The sequence below is a fragment of the Monomorium pharaonis genome, chromosome 3 (genome assembly GCF_013373865.1).
Source record: "Monomorium pharaonis isolate MP-MQ-018 chromosome 3, ASM1337386v2, whole genome shotgun sequence".
NCBI classification, from domain to species: domain Eukaryota; kingdom Metazoa; phylum Arthropoda; class Insecta; order Hymenoptera; family Formicidae; genus Monomorium; species Monomorium pharaonis.
In genome coordinates this window covers 32,710,462-32,735,383 of record NC_050469.1, presented here as the reverse complement: position 1 = coordinate 32,735,383, position 24,922 = coordinate 32,710,462, and the positions used below count along the sequence as shown (strand labels likewise).

Here is a 24,922-nt window from a genome sequence, read left to right as displayed (position 1 = left end):
AATGAGAAAGAAGAAAAAGAAAAAGAAGAGAAGAAAATCGCTTTCCTTTTATATCTTCAAGGTACAACAGAACATTAGCAAAATTTTGCATAGATAATGTCAAAGTAATTTTTAAAGGAAGATTTTCCAGTTACTTCCCTAATCCAAAGGATCAGAAACCACGTCTAGAATCACTACTAGATGTATGCAAGATGTATATAACATTTTTGCTCTTGCGGAAAAGTGTGTATAAGCGGAGAAACCAGAAGGAAAATCAGTACTTAAATAAAAAAAACATCAGCGGTACCAAATATACCAAGTATAGTTTTCTAAATTAGTCTTAGGACACTAGGCACTCCGTGCAATATGACAAAGCCAAAATGCTATAGCCCCTTCTCAAAGTTACTTCGCCAGAAAATATCGTAAAAGTTTGGAAATTGTGAAACATTCCGATAACTTTAATCTTAACTATAATAAAGGTTATCAGATAAGTCCAATTTAGCACACTATTCTCTCAGTTTTTAAAATAATCAATTAAAACATTAGACCGTTCTCCTCCCTCCCTTTCTCCACCAGAATAAGGGATACTTAAGGACGATCACAATCCAAGAGAGTTCAGTATTAGAAGTTTCTCGAAGCTAGCCCTAAATATGCAAACTGCAACGTTTACAAAACGTCAGCTCAACGCTGCACCAGGATGCGGTACGTATTCGGAAGCCCTTTCTATCAATTAAAAGCTACGTCAATGACCGCGAAAGCTTTAAATATCTGAAATATCTACAATTAATTGTACAACAGTGATTTTACCTACCTACACAATCCCTACACAAAGCAAATTTCCTCTAAAGTTTTCAATTTTCTCTGTGTCCAAAATCATGGACCAATTTCTTTTTGTGGCCAGACTTTAGAATTTGGAAAAATTTTTGTAGTCATGGCGCAACTTAAATGTCCAAGAATTTTATTATATTTTTGATAAAATTACTAAATTTTACAAAAATTTAAAAAATTCTTCAACTTCCATTGTTTCACATAATTACCAAAAATAAAAGTAAATAAATTTATTTATTATTCATAATTTCTTAATCGAGTATATAATAAACAAATAAATGTAATCGATCACAAGAATTAATATACAAATAAAAAATTAATATTTATTTAATTTGCTAACTTACAAGAAAACCTTGTGAACCCAAAAATTCTGATTTTAATAAAACTTGGCATAAAGATTTGGTAGAGGAGATAAATACATGAATTTAGAAATTTTTCGTTTGGGTTTATAAACGGTGTAACTTTTTCAGGGACACATTTTTTCTAACAATTATGTCGGATAAGTCTTGTCGTATCTGTATGTTTTGCATCTTTCTGAAACCGAATCCGAGATCAAAATTTAAGAATTCAAAATGGCGGATCCAATATGGCGCACGTCGAATATAAAAATTCAAAATTTGGGGATTAAAAAATTATAGCCACATTCTACACAAAATTTGTAATAAAAAAGATTTTTACTTTCGGTTTTTTTACTAAAATCCATAGTTTCAAGAAAAAATTCCTGGAATGATATTCTTGAAATCCTTTCATTCGATGTTTTGTAGCCGCTATTTTGAATTTTACATTTTGCAGGTTATTTTCATAATCAGCAATCCAAATGACCATTAAGTACAAAATTCTACAAAATTGACATATAAATTAAGTGAATAAATCATTTTTATATGCCGAAAATAGCATTTTTGCAGTATATTTTGTTGAATAAAAAATAACAATACTTTCTGCAACTTCAACTTAATATGACTTAGTTCATTATCTCTAAAGATCGACTGACCGCGAGACACGACCTGGTCGACGATAAATACCGACAGCGTGGATTCAAGGTCTTAAAAAAGCCGAATAAATTCAAATACTACGCGCCGCGGACCTCTCCTACGACGCGCGACGGCACAATCGACAATCTCCGCCGCCGTCTACGAACATCTACGAACGTCTACAAACGTCAGATCTAAAATTATGATCTAGAAGTTTATTTACATTCAAGGGGTTTCTAGAACAAATTTATCGTGAAAAAAGAGCATTTTTCGTCACTGTTTATTTGTTAATAATTGCAAAATGCATGATTGATGCAAAACTAGTATAGTAGTGCATAGTTCTAACATTAACAAATATAGAACAGTTTATTTCACGATCATACAGTGTAACAAACCTTAGCTATATTAAAAAAACCGAAAAAAATGAGGTGGAAAGTGTACTTCCTACCGCCCCTGAAAGGGGGGAAACTACTCTTCAAAGATAGACATTTTTGCCTTTTCTCAATATATTTCATAAATTAAACAAAATATCGAAAAATGTTTTATACAAAAGTTTTACAGTATAAATACCTTTATTTAACTAAGTTATTTATTTTTTTTAAAAAAAAAGCTTTTTTTTTTTCAAAAAATAAATAGCATAGTTAAATAGAGATATTTATGTAAAACTTTTGTATAAAACATCTTTTAATATTTTGTTTAAAAATAAAATGAGAAATAATCTTGATTTCGCCAGTAAGTGGATAAAAACCAACAGAAATAAAATAATTTAATTTTTTGACTGTAACTGGCCAGATGTATTTTCAATATAAGTACTACGTTTCGACCTCAGGTTTGGGTACTTTTCAAGTGCAATTTTAAGAACGTTACATTACACGCATTAGAGTCTATGAAATATGTCCAGATATATCATAGATAATGTGTTAAATTTATACCGTTTTTGTGACACACATTATCTGGACATATTTCATAGACTCTAATACGTGTAATGTAACGTTCTTAAAATTGCACTTGAAAAGTACCCAAACCTGAAGTCGAAACGTAGTGCTTATATTGAAAATACATCTGGCCAGTTGCAGTCAAAAAAATTAAATTGTTTTATTTCTATTGATTTTTTGTTTAGTTTACGAAATACATCGAGAAAAGGCAAAAACTTCAACTTTTGAAGGATGGTTTCAACCCTTTTTTAAACCGTTTATAAGCCCAAACAAAAAATTTCTAAATTCATGTATTTACTCCCTCTACATTTATGCCAAGTTTCATTAAAATCAGAACTTTCAGATTCGCGAGGTTCCCTTGTTAAGGCCATCACACAATGCCAGGCAACAAGCAATAGGAACAGAAAATTAAAAAAAGAGAGAAAAAGAGAAGAAGATTCTTTTTCTCTTTCTCTCTTTTATTATTTCTGTTCCTATTGCTTGTTACCTGGCACTGTATGATGGCCCTTAGTTATAATTAGTATTTTTTAATAATAAATTGAAACAAATAAAAATGAAATAAAACTCTGAAGATAAATTGCAAGAAAAAATGTTCTACATATAAGAAGATTAATTTCGTATTTATTTATACCGATGTTTTCAAATTCTTTGCCGTAGCCACGCAATTCGTCGTATACTTCAGTTTCCAGATCGTCCTCAGCTGCTTCGTGCGCCATTGCCTTGTATAGTTTTAGGGCGACGAGCGCTTTGGCTAATGCTTCCTCTCCGTGTTGCCACATTAATAAAGCCATTTGTTGACGCTTCGTTAATACAGCCCAAATGAGAAGCTCATTAAAAGGATAATCGAAGAGTGGAGTATCACGATTAGCTGGTAATGTCTCAGCAAGCAGACTCATGGTCAAACTGTCGGACTTCCCACTGGAGCTGCCCATGTAATAACGCGTGTTGTAGTTCGGAGCGCAACTATTTCGATGCATGTGTTGTTGATGACCGCCACCAGATCTCTTCATCACCTTCGTATAGATCATGCGAAACCTTCGCCGCGTATACTGCGCACGATATGCTCCACCCATCAGCTTGTTAATCACGAGACCGATGTCGTGCAATGTATACATGTAACCCCGTGGAATATTCGGCCGCACGTCGCGCAAGATGTACCCCAGTGTGTTCGACGGACCTTCCTTCTGATTAATCCAAGAAGAAAAAGAAAAAATATATAATAACGTTTCGTGATGCTCGTAAATAAAAATTCAATTTTCCACTAAATAAATTATTAAAATTTCACAGTAGTATCTTTGGTGTATTAACAGGATTTTCTACTTTGTCGCACTTTTTTAAAAGAGTTTTTTTAAGTTCTCTATCCGACTTGTGTTTCTCCTGATTTATCAAATTAACGATATTGATTATATTTATGTAGGACTGAAATTTACTACATACACGTTTTTAGTAATTTTTCAACTTTGTTATATATGTGTACACACACAGACATACGCGCGCGCGCGCGCACACACACACACACACACACACACACACACACACACACACACACACACACACACACACACACACACACACACAGAAATAAATGTCAAACAAGAATACACAAATTTATTCTACTTAATTATACTAAAAAATGAAATTTTTCATTTATTAAATGAATTGTCTTTGTATCCATACTTAAACTGTTTACTAAGAAAAAGTGCCCTATTACAGAAATAAGGTTGACCTACCGTATTATATAGTTCCTCAAGACGTGGTATTGATAAAAATTTCCGCATGGATACTCCATTTTCCAATAGAAGTTTTACAAAGTCTATTCTGTCATGCTGAAGCGCTTGCATCATAGCCTGTTCTAAAGCGCCGGGCGGCCACTTTTGACCATAGATGAAAATCTCACTTCGGGCGATATCCACACGATTCCATATTAAAGAAAGAGATAACTGCTCAGCTGGAGATAACTGTTTCGATTTAAACAGAGCCGTCAATATTGTTTGATCAAGCTCTTGTGGCCTGTCCTGTGATATTCTAAACACAGTAATCTACAAGAATATAATTTTTACTTAAAACATTTCCATCTAATGTTTACATAATAATACAAAGACAAATCTTACTTCTAATAGAAAATGTAAGTACCAAATGTTTTTTTCGTGTACACTGCAAGAGTTCTGAACAAAGTTGACTCGCTTGCTCGGCGGAAACTTGAAAAGTGCGTTTAATAGTTTCTAAAACTTGTTCCTTAACACCCTCCAGTGGTCCTTCACCATCACCAGTCTGTCCGTCTCTCCATCTATATATATAAAAAGCGTACCTCGTAATATACATCTCTATGTATTTCCAATGGGAAAGTTTTTTTAAGTAACTTGTTACCATTATTAATTACTAAATTAAGAAAAGTAACTAGACATTGCTACTAATTACTAATTCTTAAAAGTAATCCGTTACCGTTACTTAAAAAGTGACAATTCGTTCCTTATTTATTAAAGTTTTCAATGTTAAAATAAGTTAAGATTTAAATGTTAAAAAATTAATATTAAATGTCAAATTAAAAAACTTATTTTTCTAATATGCACTTCTTATTAAAATATTAATAAAAATAATACACAATTAATAAAAATAATACACAATTTAGTTTCTTAAATTCAAAAAACCATGAAAAATTTATAGAAAAAGAAAAAATTTTTAATTTACAAAATGCAAATAAAAAATTTTGGTTTTTATGTAAATTTATTTAAAAAAAGTTACACTTTGTGTGTGTGTACATTTCCAATTATATATACAAAAATTTTTTATGTGATAATTTCAAACTCAAAATTATTCTTAAAATGTATGTGATAATAATAAATATCAATATTTCAAAATGTTTCAGATATTTCAAAAATACTTCAATTAAAACATTTCGTAAAAATTGCGAAATGTCTGTAATATTTTTGAAACTGAAATTCTGAAATAGCTAAATGTCATAAAATTACATAAAATAATATGAATTTAAAGTTCATATTTAGACAATATTTACTACTTTTCTTTAAAAAATATAAAATTAACTTTTCTAAATTTAAAAAACTAAAGTATTTTGGTAAATGTTATTTGTTATTTAATTTAATACTATACTATTTAATTCACTGACTATTGTTGTCTTAAAGTTCAATTATACACACATAATGAAACAAATAATTTGGGGGAACGGGGGATTTTAAGATGCTTTCAAGCATCAATATTTAACTTAGTAACTGTGTTTCAAGTCTGACAAAACTTGTCGGCGCGCAGTTTAAACTGAAGCTAAGAAATTAAATTTAATAGAAAAATTATATTCATCACTAAGATCCGATGCAGATCGTTAGGCGATCTACATTCCATTGATATGTTTAAACATATACCAGTCGGAAGGATGAATATACTAATATTGTTATATGTTAAAACAAATAATTTTATCACAAATTAATTTTATCAATTAGTTAATAAAAAATAATAATGTAACGACGCTACAAGTAACGTATTATTTTTCAACCCTATGCATCTCTTAAAAATATACATAATATTATGAATTTGCTATTACTTGTGCATAAAAGCGATCAGATCAGCTGCGCGTCCCGAGCCATCACAAACTACTACGGGTACAGGTGGATCATCCGTCACGTATTCCAACACTGCGCGAATCGTATTCGTTCCACCTTCGATAACTAATGCAACTACCGGTATGCTACTGTGTGTATCTAAAAGTATCGGAAAAAATATCAGAACTCTTTTAAAGAATTTCAGTCCATATAGACCATTGTGATTACATCATTATGGTCAACATGATGATTATAATGCTTACATGGTTGCAATTTTAAATTCGAGATATATTTTTCTAATCTTCTACGGAGAACAATCTCCGCACCATATCGACCGCCAGTACCATTGTCTACTAATAAAAAATAAGCATGCCGATTGTTTAATACTGTATATTTAGTCCTGCAAATTCAAAGATACGCTTTATAAAATCTCATAAATAACACTTCAATAATATCATCAGTAGTAGAAAAAAAGTTAATAAAATTCTGATAAATTTTCAATAAATTTGATTTTTTTTTAATTCGATCGTTTTACAAAATTTTTATAAATATGCAACAAAAAACGACGAATAAAATAAACCGATATTGGCCTTCAAAGCAAATAACAAGCTATTGATTCTAACCTTTAAAAAATTTTAATTTGGTAAAAAAAAAATTAAAATCAGCATATGAGCCATTTTAAATACATAAGAAACTATTATAAAAGTAATGGCGTAATAAAAGTGTAAAATTATAATAACGTTTTTAGAACTAAAATAAAGTAACAAAATTGAAATTAAAATTAAAAAGAAATATATAACCAGACACAAATATACATGCAAACGATATGCAAATATGTTCGTGCGTGTTAAATATACTATAAAATGTATTAACATTTTTATAAATTTGCAAAAAAAAATTGTATGGAAACCAAAAATCTCCTTCCTATTACAAATGAATACTATATTGAAGTCTCATAAATAACACGTGACGTGCCTACGCGAGAAAAACCTATCAACACTGCCCTCTCATAATTTAATGCATATGCACTAGCAAGAAAAAAGGTGGTTCTAAATTTTTATTGCCATGGATTTTCTGTTTTTACAGCCCTTCTGTTACAAATTTATGGAGAATCTACCATATAATAAAATTTTAATAAAATATTAATTAGGGTAATAAAAATGCAAACTAAAAAATAATGCATTACTTAATTATTAATTTTTTAATAAGTAATTATTTCTTTACTCATTAATTATTAAAACAGTAATCCAAAATGGAAAAAATCGCATTATTTCAAAAGTAATGCGTAATAAAAAAAATTGCATTGATTATTTCAAAAGTAATGCGTAATTAAGAATCTTCGCATTAGTTATTGAAAAAATATTTTTTAATGAAACCGTAATGCATTACAAAAAATAATGCATTATTTAGAACCCTGATATTAATATTATTTAATAAAAAATAAAAAATTTACTGAAATTCCCAGATAGCACAGGACGTCTTCAGAATCATTCTGAATATGTCTCGGGATGTCCTGGGATCTTGTCAGAATATAATAGTTGTATTATTGTAAATATTTTATATAAATATTTTATATAAATGTATAAATTTGACTTCTAAAGTAAGTTTAGAATGTTAGATTCTATAATAGTATTAATATAAATTAAAATTTTACTTATGTGTTGAGGACATCTTTGAGATGTCCTGAGGATATATGTATTCTAGTTGAAAACGTTATTTCTTAAAATATTATATAAAGAGTTTCATTAGCTACCAAATATCTGAAGATAAACTTAAATATAATGATTGCATAAATACCAGACATTTAGACAGCACAGAATGTTCTGAGAATATGATATCCTGAAAGTCCTCTGGACATCCTAAGACAGTCCTTAGAACGTCCTAAGACAGTCCTCAGTACATCTTAAGACAGTCCTCAGGACGTCCTAAGATAGTCCTCAAGACATCATACGAAAGTCCTCAAAACATCCTAAAACAGTATTCAGGGACATTCTGGACGTATATTAATTTTTGAAAAAGATGGTAATTAATATAGCAAGTGAGAAATCTTTGAATATCGTACGTATTTCTAGAATGTATTGCAAAATCAAATGTGTAAAAATGTCGACTTCAAAGTCAGATTGAATGTCTACACTTATTGAAACAATGTGGTATATTAACAATATTAAAAAATTATAAAAGATGACATTAAATAATTTTTTTATTTTATTTTATACGAACGGAGCAAAAACAATTTTTTTAATAAGTTATTCCACATGCTATTTCGCGCGCATATGTAAAAATGATTTTAAAAAGCTGTAAAACTTTATATTTACTTATATTGTTTATCCTTCTGACAACATCTATTGTAATCTATAACAAATATGTATGCATAAACAAGAAGTACTCATAGATCATCATGAAGCGTTAGGATGCGTATGGTCTTCGAAATCAAGCAACGTCGGCGATGGTTGACACTTGGATAGGTGACCATTTTCTCGAGTACAGAGATTAAACATGCTTTAACAGGTACGACTGTCGCTTAGCCGAATCATGTATAGTCTTCCTTCTTACAAAATTATCGTAGAAATAATTTGAACTTCTAATTTTTTGTTAAAGTTTGTTTCAATTCTCAAAAACTCTTAAAAATACTTAGAAATATTTAAAAGTTTTCTAAATTAATCAGAATTTTTTATTTTTTAAATTTTTCTGAGAAACGTTTTAATTCTTATAAAAAATCGATACATTTATCAAAAATCCTAAAAAAAAATCTAAAAAAATCTGACAAAAAGTGATCATTATTTGCCTGATGGATCCGGAGTCCTGAGGATGTCCGGAGGAAATCCTAATGGTATCCTAAGAACGTCCAGTGGACTGTCCTTAGTATGTCCTGAGGACTAAAAAGTGGCGCTGGTTTGCTATTCCTCAGGATATCCTGAGAACGTCCCGGGATAAAACCAGAACGTTCTCAGAATATCCACTAAGTAAGTCCTGGACGTTCTGAGGACGTCCGTGTGCTATCTAAGTTATTATAAATTTTTTATAAAATTGCAACAAAAAATCGCTCCGAAATGATCATTAAAATTGAAAACTAAAAAATTGATATAAAATTTTAATCAAATCACTAGTCAAATGTTTCAAAATAAATATAAAATTCACTGTCATCAAAGTCTTATTAAAATTTTGCTACCAGTTTGCATTATAAATATGTAGTCTTACCATGGTGAGGAGACACAATCGTACGATACTTCTCCACCACGACCGACTAATTCATGGCTTTTATCCAAAATTCCCCAAGGAGCAATACCTATGCTTACCACACGACCTTGTCGTTGAGAACGTTCTAACAATAATGCATCGCCGACTTGTCGTGTAACACCTACAAAAATTAACATACCAAGAAATTAAAATTTATTTTAAAAACTGTCATTTTCACAAATAGAAATATACCTGTGTTTGTTCCTCCTGTAAATATCCATGCACCCGTTGTTTTAGCAGCTTTCAATAAACCTTTACGCAAAATTTTCTTCAGGCTCGGTTGCAACTCGAAATTTGATCGACCACCATGGACTGTAATTAACAATTTGGGCAATCCTAAATTCCATTCCCGACATAACAGTTGAACAATTGGCTCTGGTCGTGTATCATGAGCCAATCTTACATACTACAAATAATATGCCACATTATTTTTTTGCTCATACGTAATCATAATTATTCGAATATTATAATGAATATTATGTATAATATAAACTATTACTTGAAAGTTTTAGCATGATTAAGATTTTCTAGCGTCTTACAAAAAGTTAAGTATTTGAATGAAAAAACATAGAGAAGTTTTTAAAAATGCTTTTAAAAAAATATAAATTTAAATGTTTTTTAGTTTTGTTTTTTATCGATATCTTGTCTAAATAAAATTAAAAATTCGTATTTTACTTTACCCTCCTCGTCCACCCTCCTATATAATTGTTCTAACCTTAGCAATATATTTTCCTTGGATATTACAACCTTAATTTAATGACAATATAACCATATTATCAGAAAATAAAGATAGGATATTGTTACATGCTGTCGCGGACGAAAATAAGAAACACTCACACACTTCACTTTAAGTAATTCAAAACACTTTATTAATTATAAATACAAGCGTTTCACAGAAACGTCCGACTTAGCGCGAGACCAAAGGTTTCTTTTTTATTCCTGCACTAAACTGAATTAGTTCTACACTAGAACTGAATTGAAGCCTCTTCTTTGCCGCTGCACTGCTGCACTGGTGCAATAAGTTAGAATAAGAAAAAATATTTATCTTATTTTAACTTATTGCACCAGTGCAGCAGTACAGCAACCAAGAACAGGCCTATGGTATAAGCGAGAACTGAGAGTGCAGACGGGAATAGAAAACGCTACAGTGCAAAGCAGTGCAACAATAAAACATATATGTATAAATACATACATTCTATACTATAATATATACTTTGAATATATCTAAATATATAACTAAACTTACATTAGTTAATTAATATAACAAAAGAACAGTATCATATAAAAATAAATAATATCACATAAGATTAAGCTAAGAAATAAATGATATATAAACAACAATGATATATCCTCTAAACAACAAATATATGAAAAGAATTTTTTTTCTTTAGAATTATATCACATCTTTGTTCTATATCATATAATTTTTGTTCTATTTTAACTATCCTTTTGCAGTTACTCAACAGTAACTATAGGTAACAATTTTTACAATAAAAATTTTAAACGCTTTATATATATGTAAAAAAAATATATATATATGTATATATATATATTATATCCCATACAGCACACTCGTCCTGTGGACGTCATGTGGATATTTGGATATCTCAAAGACATCCCCAGGACGTTCACGGAACGGCTATGCTATATGGGAATAAATATAAACAGATTTTTTTATCTAAACGAAAGCTATTTTTATACTTTCATTTAACTTTTAATTTTATTTTGAAATTGCTTAATACAACTAGTTCAATGAATTGATGCATTAAGTTTTCCTGCACTGGAATAATGAACGCTTTAGTGTATACTTTTTGAATTGCAGCCAGTGCAGGAATAAAAAACAAACCTCGAGCTTCAACTCCATTGTTCATCTGTGTTGTCAAGCTTACGATAGCTGACAACGCTCTTCTTATAAATCAATATATCGATCGGCTAGGACAGCTGACCAATCTAACAAGCGCAACACAATATTCATCAGAAAAGTAATAAAATCTATTCACATGCAGCTCTTAGCAACAGCCAACTTTCGAGAAAAAATGTCTGAGTATGTTATATTAAAAAGTAAGTTGTTCTACAATTAACATAAAAAGCATTGAATATATACATATATATATATATATATACTTGTGCTTTTGTAGGATGTGGGCCACCCTGAAATTCTATGGTACCATATGCATCAGTTGGAAAGGGATGGGTGTTTTTTCCCGGAGACCATTGTTCACGATCTTTTTCTCTGTTCTCACTAAGAATGTAACTTTGAACATCCGCCCCAGTTCCGCAATGATGGGTGTATGAGTAGCCACAGCAGCATCTGTAATACAATACATTATATTATGTATAAATATATTTATACTATTTTAGACTTAAAGCTTTTACGGCCATTGACTTTGTTTCCAATAGAAAGAGCTTCTGAATACATGCCGCGTCCTGATACAGCGTTGCACCGACGTTTCGCAAACCCTAGCCCTGATGATGCAAACTGCAACGTTTGCGAAACGTCGGCGCAACGCTGTACCAGGACGCGGTATGTATCCGGAAGCTCTTTCTATTAGAAGTAATATTTATACTATTTGTTTTTTTTTTTTATATTACTTAAGGGCTTATGGGCAGTCAGGAGAACGAAAAAAGAAATTTTTGTAAATTTTTCTGAAAAAATTAAATAAACTTATTTATTTAAAAATCTTTAAATATGAAAAAGTAACACTTGTAAAATATGTAATAATTTTTTCATTAAAAAATATCAAAAAATAAATGAAAAGCAGCAGCTTATCGAGGACATTTTCAAAATAATTTGTCTTGCAGTGTTCACTCTAACTCATACCAAGGTTATATGAAATAAAAAAACCAGACGTTATTTCATTAGTATCTTACTTTCTCTTGTCGTTGAACGAAGGATTTTAAAAAATATAGAATTTTCACAAAATGACAGCAATTTAAAATCAAAGTTACTACTTAAAGAATCGGTTACTTTTTACTTGTAAAATGAGATATAGTAATTGAAAAATAAAATCCTTCGTTCAAAGACAAGCTTTTTATATCTAAAATAAGTGTGCAAAATTTCGTTAAGATCAGTGCAATATAGTTATTGAGATATCGTGAACACTGACTTAAAAATGCAGTTCTGAGAAAAATGCATTTGAAGTTTCAAGTGCTGTTTTCGGGTTAAAACTTTGTTTACGTTTTTTAGGGCTTAATTTGCAAATTTTTTTTGATAATCTTGTTTCTCGTGTTATTTTATTATGATTTATTTTACAAATAATAATATAAAATTACACAAACGACGTTCTGTGCTAAAGTGTCAGTTTTTTTCACAGACCGCTCTTTGAAAGGTTGGATGAGCGAGGACGTAAAGGTTTATACTATATTTTCGTGAATATTAATCGGATCAACTTAAAATTTTCAGGGAATATTTCTAAGATGTTCTATTTTTAGAGAAAATTTTTTCGAAAAAATTAATTTTTTTAAATTTATGATTGCCCATAAACCTAAAGGAGATTCTTCTTCAGTTTTTTTCACATAATATAAAAACATGATGAAATTTTAACAAAGGCGATTTTTCAAATTTATCGATTAATCAATCGCATTATGCAAGTAAAGCTTTTACAAAACAAAATTGTATTTGCGCATAACACGATTGATCAATATTTTTAAATAACAAATTATCGTTTTTATTGCTCAAATTTTGTTCATTATTCATTATTTTAAAGATAACAAAAATTTCCGTGTTAAAAGATATATATAAATGAAAAATCATGACTTCTTGTGACTTATCTCCACTTTTTTAAGAGAACTTCCTTAAGGTTACATTACTATTACATTGTTTATAAAATTGTACGTATGCTATAAAACATGAAAATTTTTAAATAATAGACAGAGTGCCTAATTTAATTTTTTACAGGTAAATATCTAAAAGAAAATAGAAGATACGGAAAAATGTTTTACACAAAAGTTATATAACCTGAAGCAAATGATGATAAGATTAATTTTTCGAAAAACTATTTTTCAAGAACGTGAAGGTTTATCATTATTTTCTAATATTTTGTAAAATAAAATTTAGTACTAGTGTTAGGGATTCCGCACAGTTTTGCGAATTCAATAGCATGTTGTCGAAGCGAATCTTAATGTGTTGCATATAATGCAATGTTTTGAAACAAAGCTGTGAATCACAACAACCAAGGCAAAGTTGGTAGTATCTTGGATACCAGCTCCTTATTGGGCAACGCGAATCATGCTAGAATCTGTCATTCTGATAGGCTAATTTGTCTTTGGTTTGTGCGAAACTTCGCGTTCCCTTTTGCGGATTTCGAGAGTGCAAAGGTTTGTTTTTTATTCCTGCACTGCTGCACTAGTGCAATAAGTTAGAATAAGACAAATATATTTGGTCTCATTCTTACTTATTGCACTAGTGCAGCAGTACAGAAATAAAAAACAAACTTCTAAACAAGCGACGTTATGCGACGTTCGATCGCTCGCGCACATTGAATAAAGAGTAGAGGAAAGAGCATTTGCAGGATTTTTGAGAGTGGGAGATGATACCGACTACGTCACACTTAGTTCATAATGGTGGACTTGAACGTCATCTCACGGATATAAGGATAGCGTGTAAAAGTTCATAATACATACGTACGTACACGTATACTATGTTACTTATAATGTCATAGTTAGTTCAATTTTGGCTTCACTTTTTCGAGCAACTGCTCCTTCCTTTACTCTTTATTCTATGCTCGCGCAAGAGTCAACCACACAAATTTAGCCAAATCTGTGCTCGCAAAAATAATAAAAAATTTGTTTCAGCTGAGAAAACATTTTGTTCTTTCATTCATCCGCTGTTTTAGCAAAAAAAAATAAAACAAAAACATAGTTCTCAGTATTAACGCGATTAATTAAAGGCGCGTTAACAAGTTTATATTGAAAGCCAGAATAAAATATAAAATATCTTATAAACTATTGATTTCTTTCGATAACTTTTAACTTTAATACTTTATATGCAAGATTATCAAAGAAATTATATTAAATAAAAAATCGTATAACTTTATTTTAAAAAATGGCAATAACCTTCATAGAAGCTTAAAAAAATTTTTTTTGAAAATTAATTTTATTGTGTTTCTTCGGGCTGTTTGAAATATGTAGCTGTCAATAATAAAATAGGACGCTTTGCAATACATCTCATAGCAATTTTACACACACACACACACACACGCACACACACACACACACAAATAAAAATGTCATATATAATTATATGAAAAAAGAATTTTAAAAGTATCACAGAAAGGGGATTATAAATTTTATTTAACTAAAAATGATGACTATAATGTAATTATATAAGATAATCTCAAAAGACAAAAAATGGTAAATTTGTTACATCTGTACCTAAAAAATTTGCTATAACAATATTAATTCAAATAGATAATATTACTATTAAAGTAATAAAAGTAAAAAAAAAATGCATTAATCAGCGCAAGATACATATGGATCTCACCTGGAAGTAGTAATCACATCATATTCTGCATTCTTATCTCCCTGTACTTGTATAAACCTACAAATGGAATAAAACAAAATAAAATAAATCAAAATAAGGAATAAGCAAGTAAAGAAATACAAACCGAATTATTGGGATTTTAAGAAATAATTGTTATTTTGAGTTTCATCGGTTATTACTCGTGAATAGATCAACGTATAGTTGTTCCACAAAAAAAACGGAAAGCTAAAAGTTTGCACTTTCAAATGCTGATTAATAAGTTGAGAGAAGCACTTAGGTAAATTTGGCACGAAATTCCACAAAACATTATTAAGAGGTGCATAAACACATGAAAACGTTTACAAGCAGTAATTGATCAAAGAACGTTATGCTTATTACTGGGTAGTACTATAAAACCGTATCGTACTATAAAACTTTACTTTAGCAATATGATTGGATCTTTCTTCACGATAATAGATGCGTTCCATTTCATGCAAGATGCGCATGGTGCATCGTTCATCCTTGTTGTTTGTAAAATGTTAAACGAGGATGAATGATACATTATGCGCATCATACGTGAAACGAAACGCACCCATTATATTGAATTAAATAAAAACCGTAAAATATATGACTTTTTACATAATCTTTGAACGCAATTTGTTGTTAGAAAAAGTGAATTCGTGAAAAAAGCAATAATAGCATTAAAAAATGCAAACTTTCAGCTTTCCATCGCTTTTTTTTCAGAGTATATTAATTTGTTCATAAGTAATAAACGATAAAATGACCATTTTTTTCTTAAAATCCCAAAATTCGCTCAAAAAAAAATCGCACAGCAACGAACGACCACGCAAAATAAAGGAAAAAAATCCCGCTATAAAATGCAAATAACAGAAATTCTCTATAATTTTTTTCACTCCAGATGCAGCACAGCAAAATCGCATTAAAAATTTTCATTTCAACGGATCAAGCTTCATCATTGTGCCACGTTGGTAAAAAAAAATAATAACTGAAATCGTCATGAAGTGTTTGAAAGAAGAAGTTTCACTTTAAAATGTTTTCTGGATTTTGTTTTTGCGATGATTTTTTGCTGAGTTTCAGCGGTTTAAAAATAGATTTTCGGTGTACGAAAAGTGTTCTCTGTTCTTTTTTAGTAGTGTATAAATCATATCGTTCATTTCCTACAAAATTTAAAGAAACAAAAGTTTTTCAACTTATATTTTAAATTAATAAAATTTTATAATATTCAAAAAACAAACAAAATATAAAGAGCTCATTAATGCTAAGCAAAAATAATAAGATAAATAGGTCAATATATCGAAGCAATACCAATTTTCCTAATACAATATAATTTATTAAATCAAAAATATATAATTATAAACGCTATTAAAAACAACTATGTTAAAAAATGTTAAACAAATTTCGAAACGTTTCGACTATACATAGTCCTCTTCAGTCGTGCCAAATTACCAATATTTATGAACTTAAACATGAGTAAAATAACGCAAACAAAAATATAATTAACCAGTTAAAATAATTAACCAGTTAAAAATAATAACGATTGAATAACCATAAAAACAATGCATGGTAATTTTTTTTATTTAACATTTTTTAACACAGTTTTTAATAGCGTTTATAATTGTATATTTTTAATTTAATAAATTATATTGTACTAAAAAAATTGGTATTAGCTCGATATATTGACCTGTTCATCTTATTATTTTTGTTTATAATATTCAGTTTTTTGATGTAACAATTTAATATTAATTGTAAAAAAAATAAAAGTATTCTCAACTCTTCACTCAGTGTTTAAATGCATTTTCTCATTACAATTATTTCTTTAAAAAAATTTTTTTTATTTATATCCTTATTGTATTAAACAGACAATATATTAATATATGTTTAACATAATATTAATATATTAATATCGCTTAATATGTATATATTAATAAACAGCGTATATATTTGTCGTTATCTACAAAAACGTACAAAATTATCTAGATGAAGAAATACCTTAATTTTATTTTTATCTAGATTATTAAAATATATATTATCATCTTTATTTTAGCAGAAGTATTATTTTTATCAAATTATGTAAATTAATGTAACCAATAAGAAGTTAGCTTTATAAAATATTAGCTTTAGTTTCAATCTTTAAGTTATAATTTTTTCTGACAAAAATTTTTTTAGTGATAACAAATTACATTAATAAAAAAATAATAGCATAATGTAAATTGCCCCAAAGCTATAAATGGTTCAAATTTTTATAAAAAAACTTTGTTAGTTATATTATAATGTGGATTGTATATTCCCCCTATCTTTCAATTTAGACTTTTATTTGCGTATTGATTAAAAAACTTTTTTGTCAAATTTAATTATTTAAAAAAATTTTGTTTTTAAAAAATAAAGTTTTATAAATAAAAATATAAATATATTGTTTTTATATTTCCTAATTTTTTTGGTGCAACAGTACCATCTTAAAATTATCTAAACACTTTTATCTTTATCTAGATAAAAATTTAAACTTAAATCATTATTTCATCTAAGATAAATGTTTACAATTTATCTTTATCTAGTTAATTTTAAGTGATCTATGCGCAATACTATGTTATATATTAATTTTAACATGTCATACATTAACTATAATTAAAACTGCAAACTAAAATCATAGCTCGTAGTTAATACAATGTAATCATAACAATACAGGGAGTCTGACAATTTTTGATATAGTTCTTGCATAGAGGTAGAAACGGATTAAACTGAGTAGAAAAGTCCTCCACAATTTTATCACAATAGTTAACGAATTATTAATTAAGAAGAAATAGCCTTTTGCTCGGTCTACCGCCGAATATCAGCAAGCGCGAGACAAGATAAAACTGTCCAGCGAGACGCGCTCACACGCATCCGCGATCGCTAGGAACTTGTAAACAACTTCCTTGCGATCACGGACACGCGTTTCGCTGAGCGGTCTTATCTTGTCTCGCGCTGCCGCATCCGTTCTACCTATATGACGCTTTTCGGCCTCCCTGTATAATGATAAAGATGATAAATAATATAACATGATGTACAATGATGTATATGATTTACAAATGTAAAAAAATAATAAAACGGATTAATCGATAAAAAATAATAAATATAAATGTATGTATAGTGAGAAGGAAATGTATGTGTCCATCTTAGATACTAATTTGATAAAGTCACACTCTATAGCATACACTGCATTTTGCTATAAAATATAGGATCAAGATTCTTTTATTACACAATAAAATACAACAGATATTTGTATTACAAATGCAAAAGATTGGCTATTTTCTTCAAATGCGTTTATCCGCACGAGTAAAGAATATAGCCATTCTGCATATATTACACACAATATTTTGTTACTTTTATATCAAAATGTGATCCTTGAATATAATAGATCCTTGAATAAATTAATAGGTTATGACTAGAATTAGGTTTGTGAAACCGATCAAGTATCAAGAGTTGCTGTATGCGTGTCGCGAGATGACGTACCTGCGGCACAACGTGAGTGTCAGGATGAACAGGGAAGGTATAAAAAAGTAATCAAGCGTGCGGGATTTGACGGAATAGTCGTGTGGAAATGATTTCTACACGGCTTTTCCGCACGCTTGATTGGTGGGAGAAGGGGGGATGAGTTACTTGTGCGAGAAACTGTCCGTGTACAATCGGCGACTTTATGAACGCACATATAACAAAAATATGTTAATAATTATATCGTAATCGCAAAAATTTTATACAGGATTTTCGAGTGTAGAGTGTTTAGGATTGCATACATTGATGTAGCCAAACCTAGATTTTGAAAGAAATTAAAAAATATTTCCATATTTTTGATATAACGAGAATCTGATAGAATCAAGATTAACATCTATTTTATATTGAAAATTACTAATTTTTTTAACCCAACACAAACAACAAATCTAATAGTAAATATCAAACTTACCGAGGTACAAGAACAAATCAAACTAAAACCTAAGTAGTTTTAAATGTCTTTGAAAAAGACAAGCATCTCTATAAGCAAAGGAATTATTCATAAAACTTTATCGCAAGAGGCAACTTTGACAGAAATTTAAATTTAGATTCCCTTAGCAGATATTTATTTTCGATTAAAAGTTTCAGTCATTAACTTGAAGTCTGCAAGCAGAGAGGAAGGAGCTCGAGCCTCCATTGCTCTCCCCTAGTTACGCCACTGCAAGTAGTTTTAGCATCGTTCATTTTTTATTGTATCGTTTTCCTTTGTGTATACTATACATTTTAAAACACTCCGTTACATATAATATTCTTACCTATGTTCATCCTCAATGCTTGGAATAAACTTTGCACATTCTCTCTTTTGAAATGTTGCCTCTATCCAGCTGCGCTCAGTTGTCTACAATTTGAAAAGATATAATTGCAATCGTAAAGTAATGAATATGTTAGTTCGAAATTTATTAAAAATCTTTATACAATATTAGGATTAAAAAAGTAATTTTGTAAAGGTAACTATACTCTGTTCAGTGAAAGAATAAGTATGGAACGTGCATAAATAGGCAAAGCGTGACGCACTGTATTGGCAAATACAGCAAATACAGCATAGAAGGGAGTTTTCCTGCGCGAACTAGACAAGTTTTCGCCGGCTTCAAACCTATTCTCTCGCTGAACAAATAGTTATAGTTTTTCTCTTTTAAAAAGTTTTTCTTAACTAGTTACTGTTGCGAGTTACTCTGAAAAGTAATACTTTATAGTTACTAAGAAAATTAATCGTTTTTTTACTTTTGTTACTTTTCTGTTACTTTTTTAAATATTATTAAAAATTGCTTTTTTTTAAATACAAAAATCTTACGTTTCGATTATTACTAAATTACTTATACTCAACATTCGGATATATGCATTATTTTGTATATAAATCATTATTTAACAAATTTTAAAATAAAATATATTTGATATAATTAAAGTAATGATTTATAATACTAGAACATTACAGGCGCGCGCTGCGCGCGCGTTATTTGACTTTTCACTTTAAAAATAATAATAATTGCAATTTGATTTTCTCTATCTTTCGTTTACATTAATCAAACGTCTTCTGCAATTTTGAATAAAAAAATGTAAAGTTTAATTATACATACATACATACATACATACATACATACATACATACATACCTACATACAAAAGACCAACATACATACCTACTTGCATACTTACTGCTACCTAGCTACCTAGCTACATATTTATCTAGTTACGCTCGCTCGTTTGCTCCTTCCCTCCCACCCTTTTTCACTCACTTACTCGCTCACTCCTCGCTCACTCACTCGCTTCTTCCTCGCTCCCTCCTCGCTCCCTCCTCGCTCCCTCCTGGCTCTCTCCTCACTCCCTCCTCGCTCCCTCCTCGCTCACTCCTCGCTCCCTCCTCGCTCAATCACTCGCTCCCTCCTCGCTCACTTCTCACTCACTCCTTGCTCTCTCTTCGCTCCCTCCTCGCTCACTCCTCGCTCCCTCCTCGCTCAATCACTCGCTCCCTCCTCGCTCACTTCTCACTCACTCCTTGCTCTCTCTTCGCTCCCTCCTCGCTCCCTCCTCGCTCCCTCCTGGCTCTCTCCTCACTCCCTCCTCGCTCCCTCCTCGCTCACTCCTCGCTCCCTCCTCGCTCAATCACTCGCTCCCTCCTCGCTTCCTTCTCACTCACTCCTCGCTCCCTCTTCGCTCCCTCCTCGCTCAATCCTCGCTCACTCCTTGCTCACTCCTCGCTCCCTCCTCGCTCACTCCTCGCTCACTCACTCGCTTCCTCGTCACTCCCTCCTCGCTCACTTCTCACTCACTCCTTGCTCTCTCTTCGCTCCCTCCTCGCTTCGCGTGCGCTACTTAACTTTTTATTTTTTACTTTTTAAAAATAAATTACAACAATAAATGTATAGATAATATTTATACAAATTTGACAGCTGTCAAAATTGCAATGACAGCTACTCTTGCAACACGAAGTAAGCGCAGCGAGAGAACCAATTGGCATCGCGGAAAATGAATGTTCATACTTGAAATGTATACGCATATACATATATATGTATATGTATGATATACATACATATATATTCATTCTTACACGCATGCACGTACGCACGCACACACATTCAATCAAAATTAACCCTTAAATGGATTTCTATATTGGATTCACCATTTTTAATTTTGAAATTCTTATATCAAATTCAAATTCAGCAACCCCAAAAACCTTAAAATACCACTATAAAAATTCCAATAGTTCAATTTTCTTTTTTTTAGATGCACATACATATATGTCATCCACTTTTGTGGCACGTCTTATTTTTACACATATCACCTACATCGAAAAAGTTAAGAATCAATATTTTCAACTAAAAGGTTTACCAAATACAAACTTTGTAATAAAATCCAATAATTCAGAACTTGTCCTAAAGAATAAAGTTTCAACTTTAAAGTTTACATGATAACTATTTTTAAAGATCACATTATTATTTTACTTTATTCTGCTAAACGTCAAGATCATATTTTAACAAATGAGTTTGAAATATATATAAAATAACTACTAAATTAGTTATTAGTTAAAAAGTGTAACTAACAAGGGGAGGACGCAGACTTCGTCACCAATTTGAAAAAGGTTTATATGTAGTATAGTACTCTACCAGAAGAGTACTTCAGCAAAGGGATGCAATGCTTAGTTATATATTTTCGAGAAAAATTTATTTAAAAATTGTAGTGTTTTTTATATCCCACTCTTAGATCGGTTTCCAAAAAAACGGCGTAGCTCGGATATTAAGTTCATGGCTACCAAGATGTGGACCAGGTTTCAATTACCATCTGTCGGAATTTTTATTTTTTTAAGTTAATTTAATTAACAAATTTGTTTTCTTTCTTTAGAACGTACATTTTCAAATAGTGGCGCTGCATTTATTTCATTGTATATCAGGTAGTATAAAATAAGTAGTTGTGAGTTGAATAAAAATTATGTTCAGTTTTATAAGTAAATTTTAAAAAATTACCTTTTGAAAGTGCACATTTTAAAGGAAAAAAAAAAAAATTAACTTAAAAAAAAATTCCGAGGGACGGGAATCAAACCCTGGTCCGCACCTTAGTAGTCACGGACTTGATACCCGAACTACGCCGCCTTCTCGGAAACCGATCTAACAAAGCAGGATATAAGAAACGCCATAATTTTAAAATAAATTTTTTTCGGAAATGGTTGAGCGTTGCATCCTATCCCTTTACTCAAGTACTCTTCTGGTAGAATACTATACTATATATAAACCTTTCTCAAATCGGTATCCGAAGTACGCGTCCTCCTTTTGTAAGTTACAACTATAAAAAGTTATAAATAAAGATCATAAAGAGAAAAAAAAGAACAAAGTTATAATTGCTGAAAAAATTAACTCTAATATCGATACAAGTAGAGTCTTGTTTTTGGCCCTCCATAAACTTCGGATTTTTTGCAACACACGTATTTTCACAAACTATAATACTGTGCCCTTTTTATTATAATGGAAAAGGTATAATTCGTTAGATTGCACGCATTATCTAATCTACTTAACTGCATTTATTATAACAGCAAATACTGGGGTTATTCAAAAAGTAATGCCCCGTCTCTTGATAGTTGCCTTTAATGGTTTCGTCATCTTAAAATTTTATTCGCGTAGAACAAGATTTGAAGATGAAGGTTTGAATGAATCAAGAAATGGCTACGAAAACAAGATAGGAGCTGGAATAAAAATGGTATACATGCCCTCGTTCCGTAAGCCCGTAAAACTAAACAGAAAATTTGTAGAAAAGTAATATAAATCGCTAGAACATGTATCTTTGTTGAATGTAAGAGTGACCGCAAAAACAGCCTGTTTTGGCACCTTCTAATTTGGGTTTAAATTTAATACTAAATGATAATTTATGAGATATTAATCCTCAGAAAGTTTCAAAGTTTCAAGTTTGAGCCGGCTTTATATTCCCAAGATAGGGTCAAATTTGCTAATTTCATCAACTTGCATATTCGCTGTTTTAAGACATTGGATGAAAAATTACATAATAATAGGTTAAATAAACGTATTCGTTTGCTAATATACGATTCGTTCCAGGTATATATAGTTATAGGATTTTATTTTTCAGGACTTTAGTAAACTTTGTCAGTTATTATAATATAAATTATAGTATTTTTATGCTAAATTTTTATTTTTATTTGCATATTGATCGAAACAAAAAAAGGAACATTTTTTGCTCCATTAAATTATATAAAAATTCTTATTAAAAAAAAATAAAAACTTATAAAAAATATACAATTATATTGTATAAAGAAAAAAGAATTCCCGCCGTACATATAAGAGCCATTACACAAGCTCTTCTGTAATGTAACGCATTACATTATTAAGTATTGACCTTAAACTTTGGTTCGTGTTTAAAAATAAATTTAAGTTAACGCATAAAAAAATCCTTAATCTGAGAACTTAAGAACTTACGTTAAGAATTCCTTTGTGCGTTGATTTAAGTTAAATTTTTAATACGAGCTTAGGTTTATATGGACTACTTAACATAACGTAACGCATTACAAAAGAACTTGATGGCCTTAATTGTAGATTCGGCCGGACTTCTCAGGAGAAACACGTTCAAGAATCAAATAAATGTGGTTCGCACTCGATTTTATAATAGTAGACAACGCATTGCAAATATATACTTCAACGAAAAGAATACAAAGTTTAAGCGAACGAGAGATTACGTGCGTCGTGACTGATTGATTGTTGTCCCCTTACGCATATATATTTTCTTGCAGACTTACGACGCGAACGTCATTTCACGTCTTCTTACGCGTAGTTACGAGCTTCTTCGCGCTACAATTGTATATTTTATACCTTAAATTGTTTTGCAGAATAACAATATTATTTTAAAATTTATCTTAAAACAATATATAATTTTATCTCTTATCTATATAAATTTAAAATTAAATCATCTTCATATCTCATTCATCATATCTGATTCATGTTTACACATAATTTATCTTATCTGTATCTAAATAATGTTAAATGCAATACTGATTATAACATTAAGATTATATTACTGTTAAAAAATGTTTGCTTTATAGTTATTTGCTCCGTAGTGTGCGCTGTAGTTCTGACAGTTTAAGTGCGCAACTATGTTTACGCAAGTACACGACGATTGATAGGCTCGTGCTGTAATGAGAATATTCCATAATTTTGACATTCTCACCACTCTTACTTTTTACAATAAAGTCAAAATTAAAAAGATTCTACCGTAACAAATTATTTCCTAATTTTAACAATCTCACTATTATTGTTACATATGTGTATCACATTACATCAACAGCATTTTTCAACAGCAGTATAAAAATTCAAATTGTCCGTAAAAGTAGAAAGAAAATATAACATAAAGATACGTTCCGTTATGCGAGATCAAATTATTTGCGTTTTTTATGCACATTTAAAGTTTAAATATCTTTTTAATTGTTGTACAAGGTAAAATTTTACAATTCTTGTTGAATAAAATTAATAAAATTTAAATGTCAAACATAAATAAGTATAATTTTTACAATAGAATAACCATGACTTTTCTATCTTCTTTCGATCAGAGAATAATCCATTATAATCCATTGTAACTTTTCTTACTGTTTAGTTGTTTTGCGTGAGTTTTGAATTTAATCTAAGAAAATTAAACCCAATATTAAATTAGATATAACATTTAAAAAAAGTTACACTTTGTAAAAAATTAAAACATTTTTTAAAATTACAAGCAAAAATTCAAATTCCATCTTTTTGTGATATTTCCAGATTTTCCTTGACTAATTTAAATTTCTATGACGTTTTCTGATTTTTTTGGTTTCTTGAGTCTGTGACATTCTTGATACTTTAATTTCACGGACTATTTGAGTTTTTTTGTGCGTGAAAAAATAATACATTGTGTAATAGGTGCGGAAAGTCAATTTTTCAGCACAAGTGCGTTCAC

At 30.1% G+C, this 24,922-nt stretch overlaps 1 protein-coding gene across 8 annotated transcripts in view; it reads right to left on the bottom strand.

Annotated features, from left to right (window-relative positions):
• LOC105837835 (transient receptor potential cation channel trpm) overlaps positions 1-24,922 on the bottom strand; it is a 103,049-nt gene that overhangs the window by 19,840 nt on the left and 58,287 nt on the right. For 6 of the 8 annotated variants that reach the window (XM_036285013.1, XM_036285012.1, XM_036285017.1 and 3 more), the window contains 10 exons: positions 19,264-19,346; positions 14,984-15,040; positions 11,626-11,812; positions 9,694-9,907; positions 9,463-9,622; positions 6,528-6,664; positions 6,267-6,423; positions 4,847-5,000; positions 4,444-4,752; positions 3,345-3,897 (listed from right to left, as the gene is read on the bottom strand). In XM_036285013.1, coding sequence (XP_036140906.1) covers positions 3,345-3,897; positions 4,444-4,752; positions 4,847-5,000; positions 6,267-6,423; positions 6,528-6,664; positions 9,463-9,622; positions 9,694-9,907; positions 11,626-11,812; positions 14,984-15,040; positions 19,264-19,346 — 2,011 coding nt within the window. The remainder of the gene's footprint in view (positions 1-3,344; positions 3,898-4,443; positions 4,753-4,846; positions 5,001-6,266; positions 6,424-6,527; positions 6,665-9,462; positions 9,623-9,693; positions 9,908-11,625; positions 11,813-14,983; positions 15,041-19,263; positions 19,347-24,922) is intronic. The other 2 variants (XM_036285016.1, XM_036285018.1) reach the window with 1 other exon arrangement.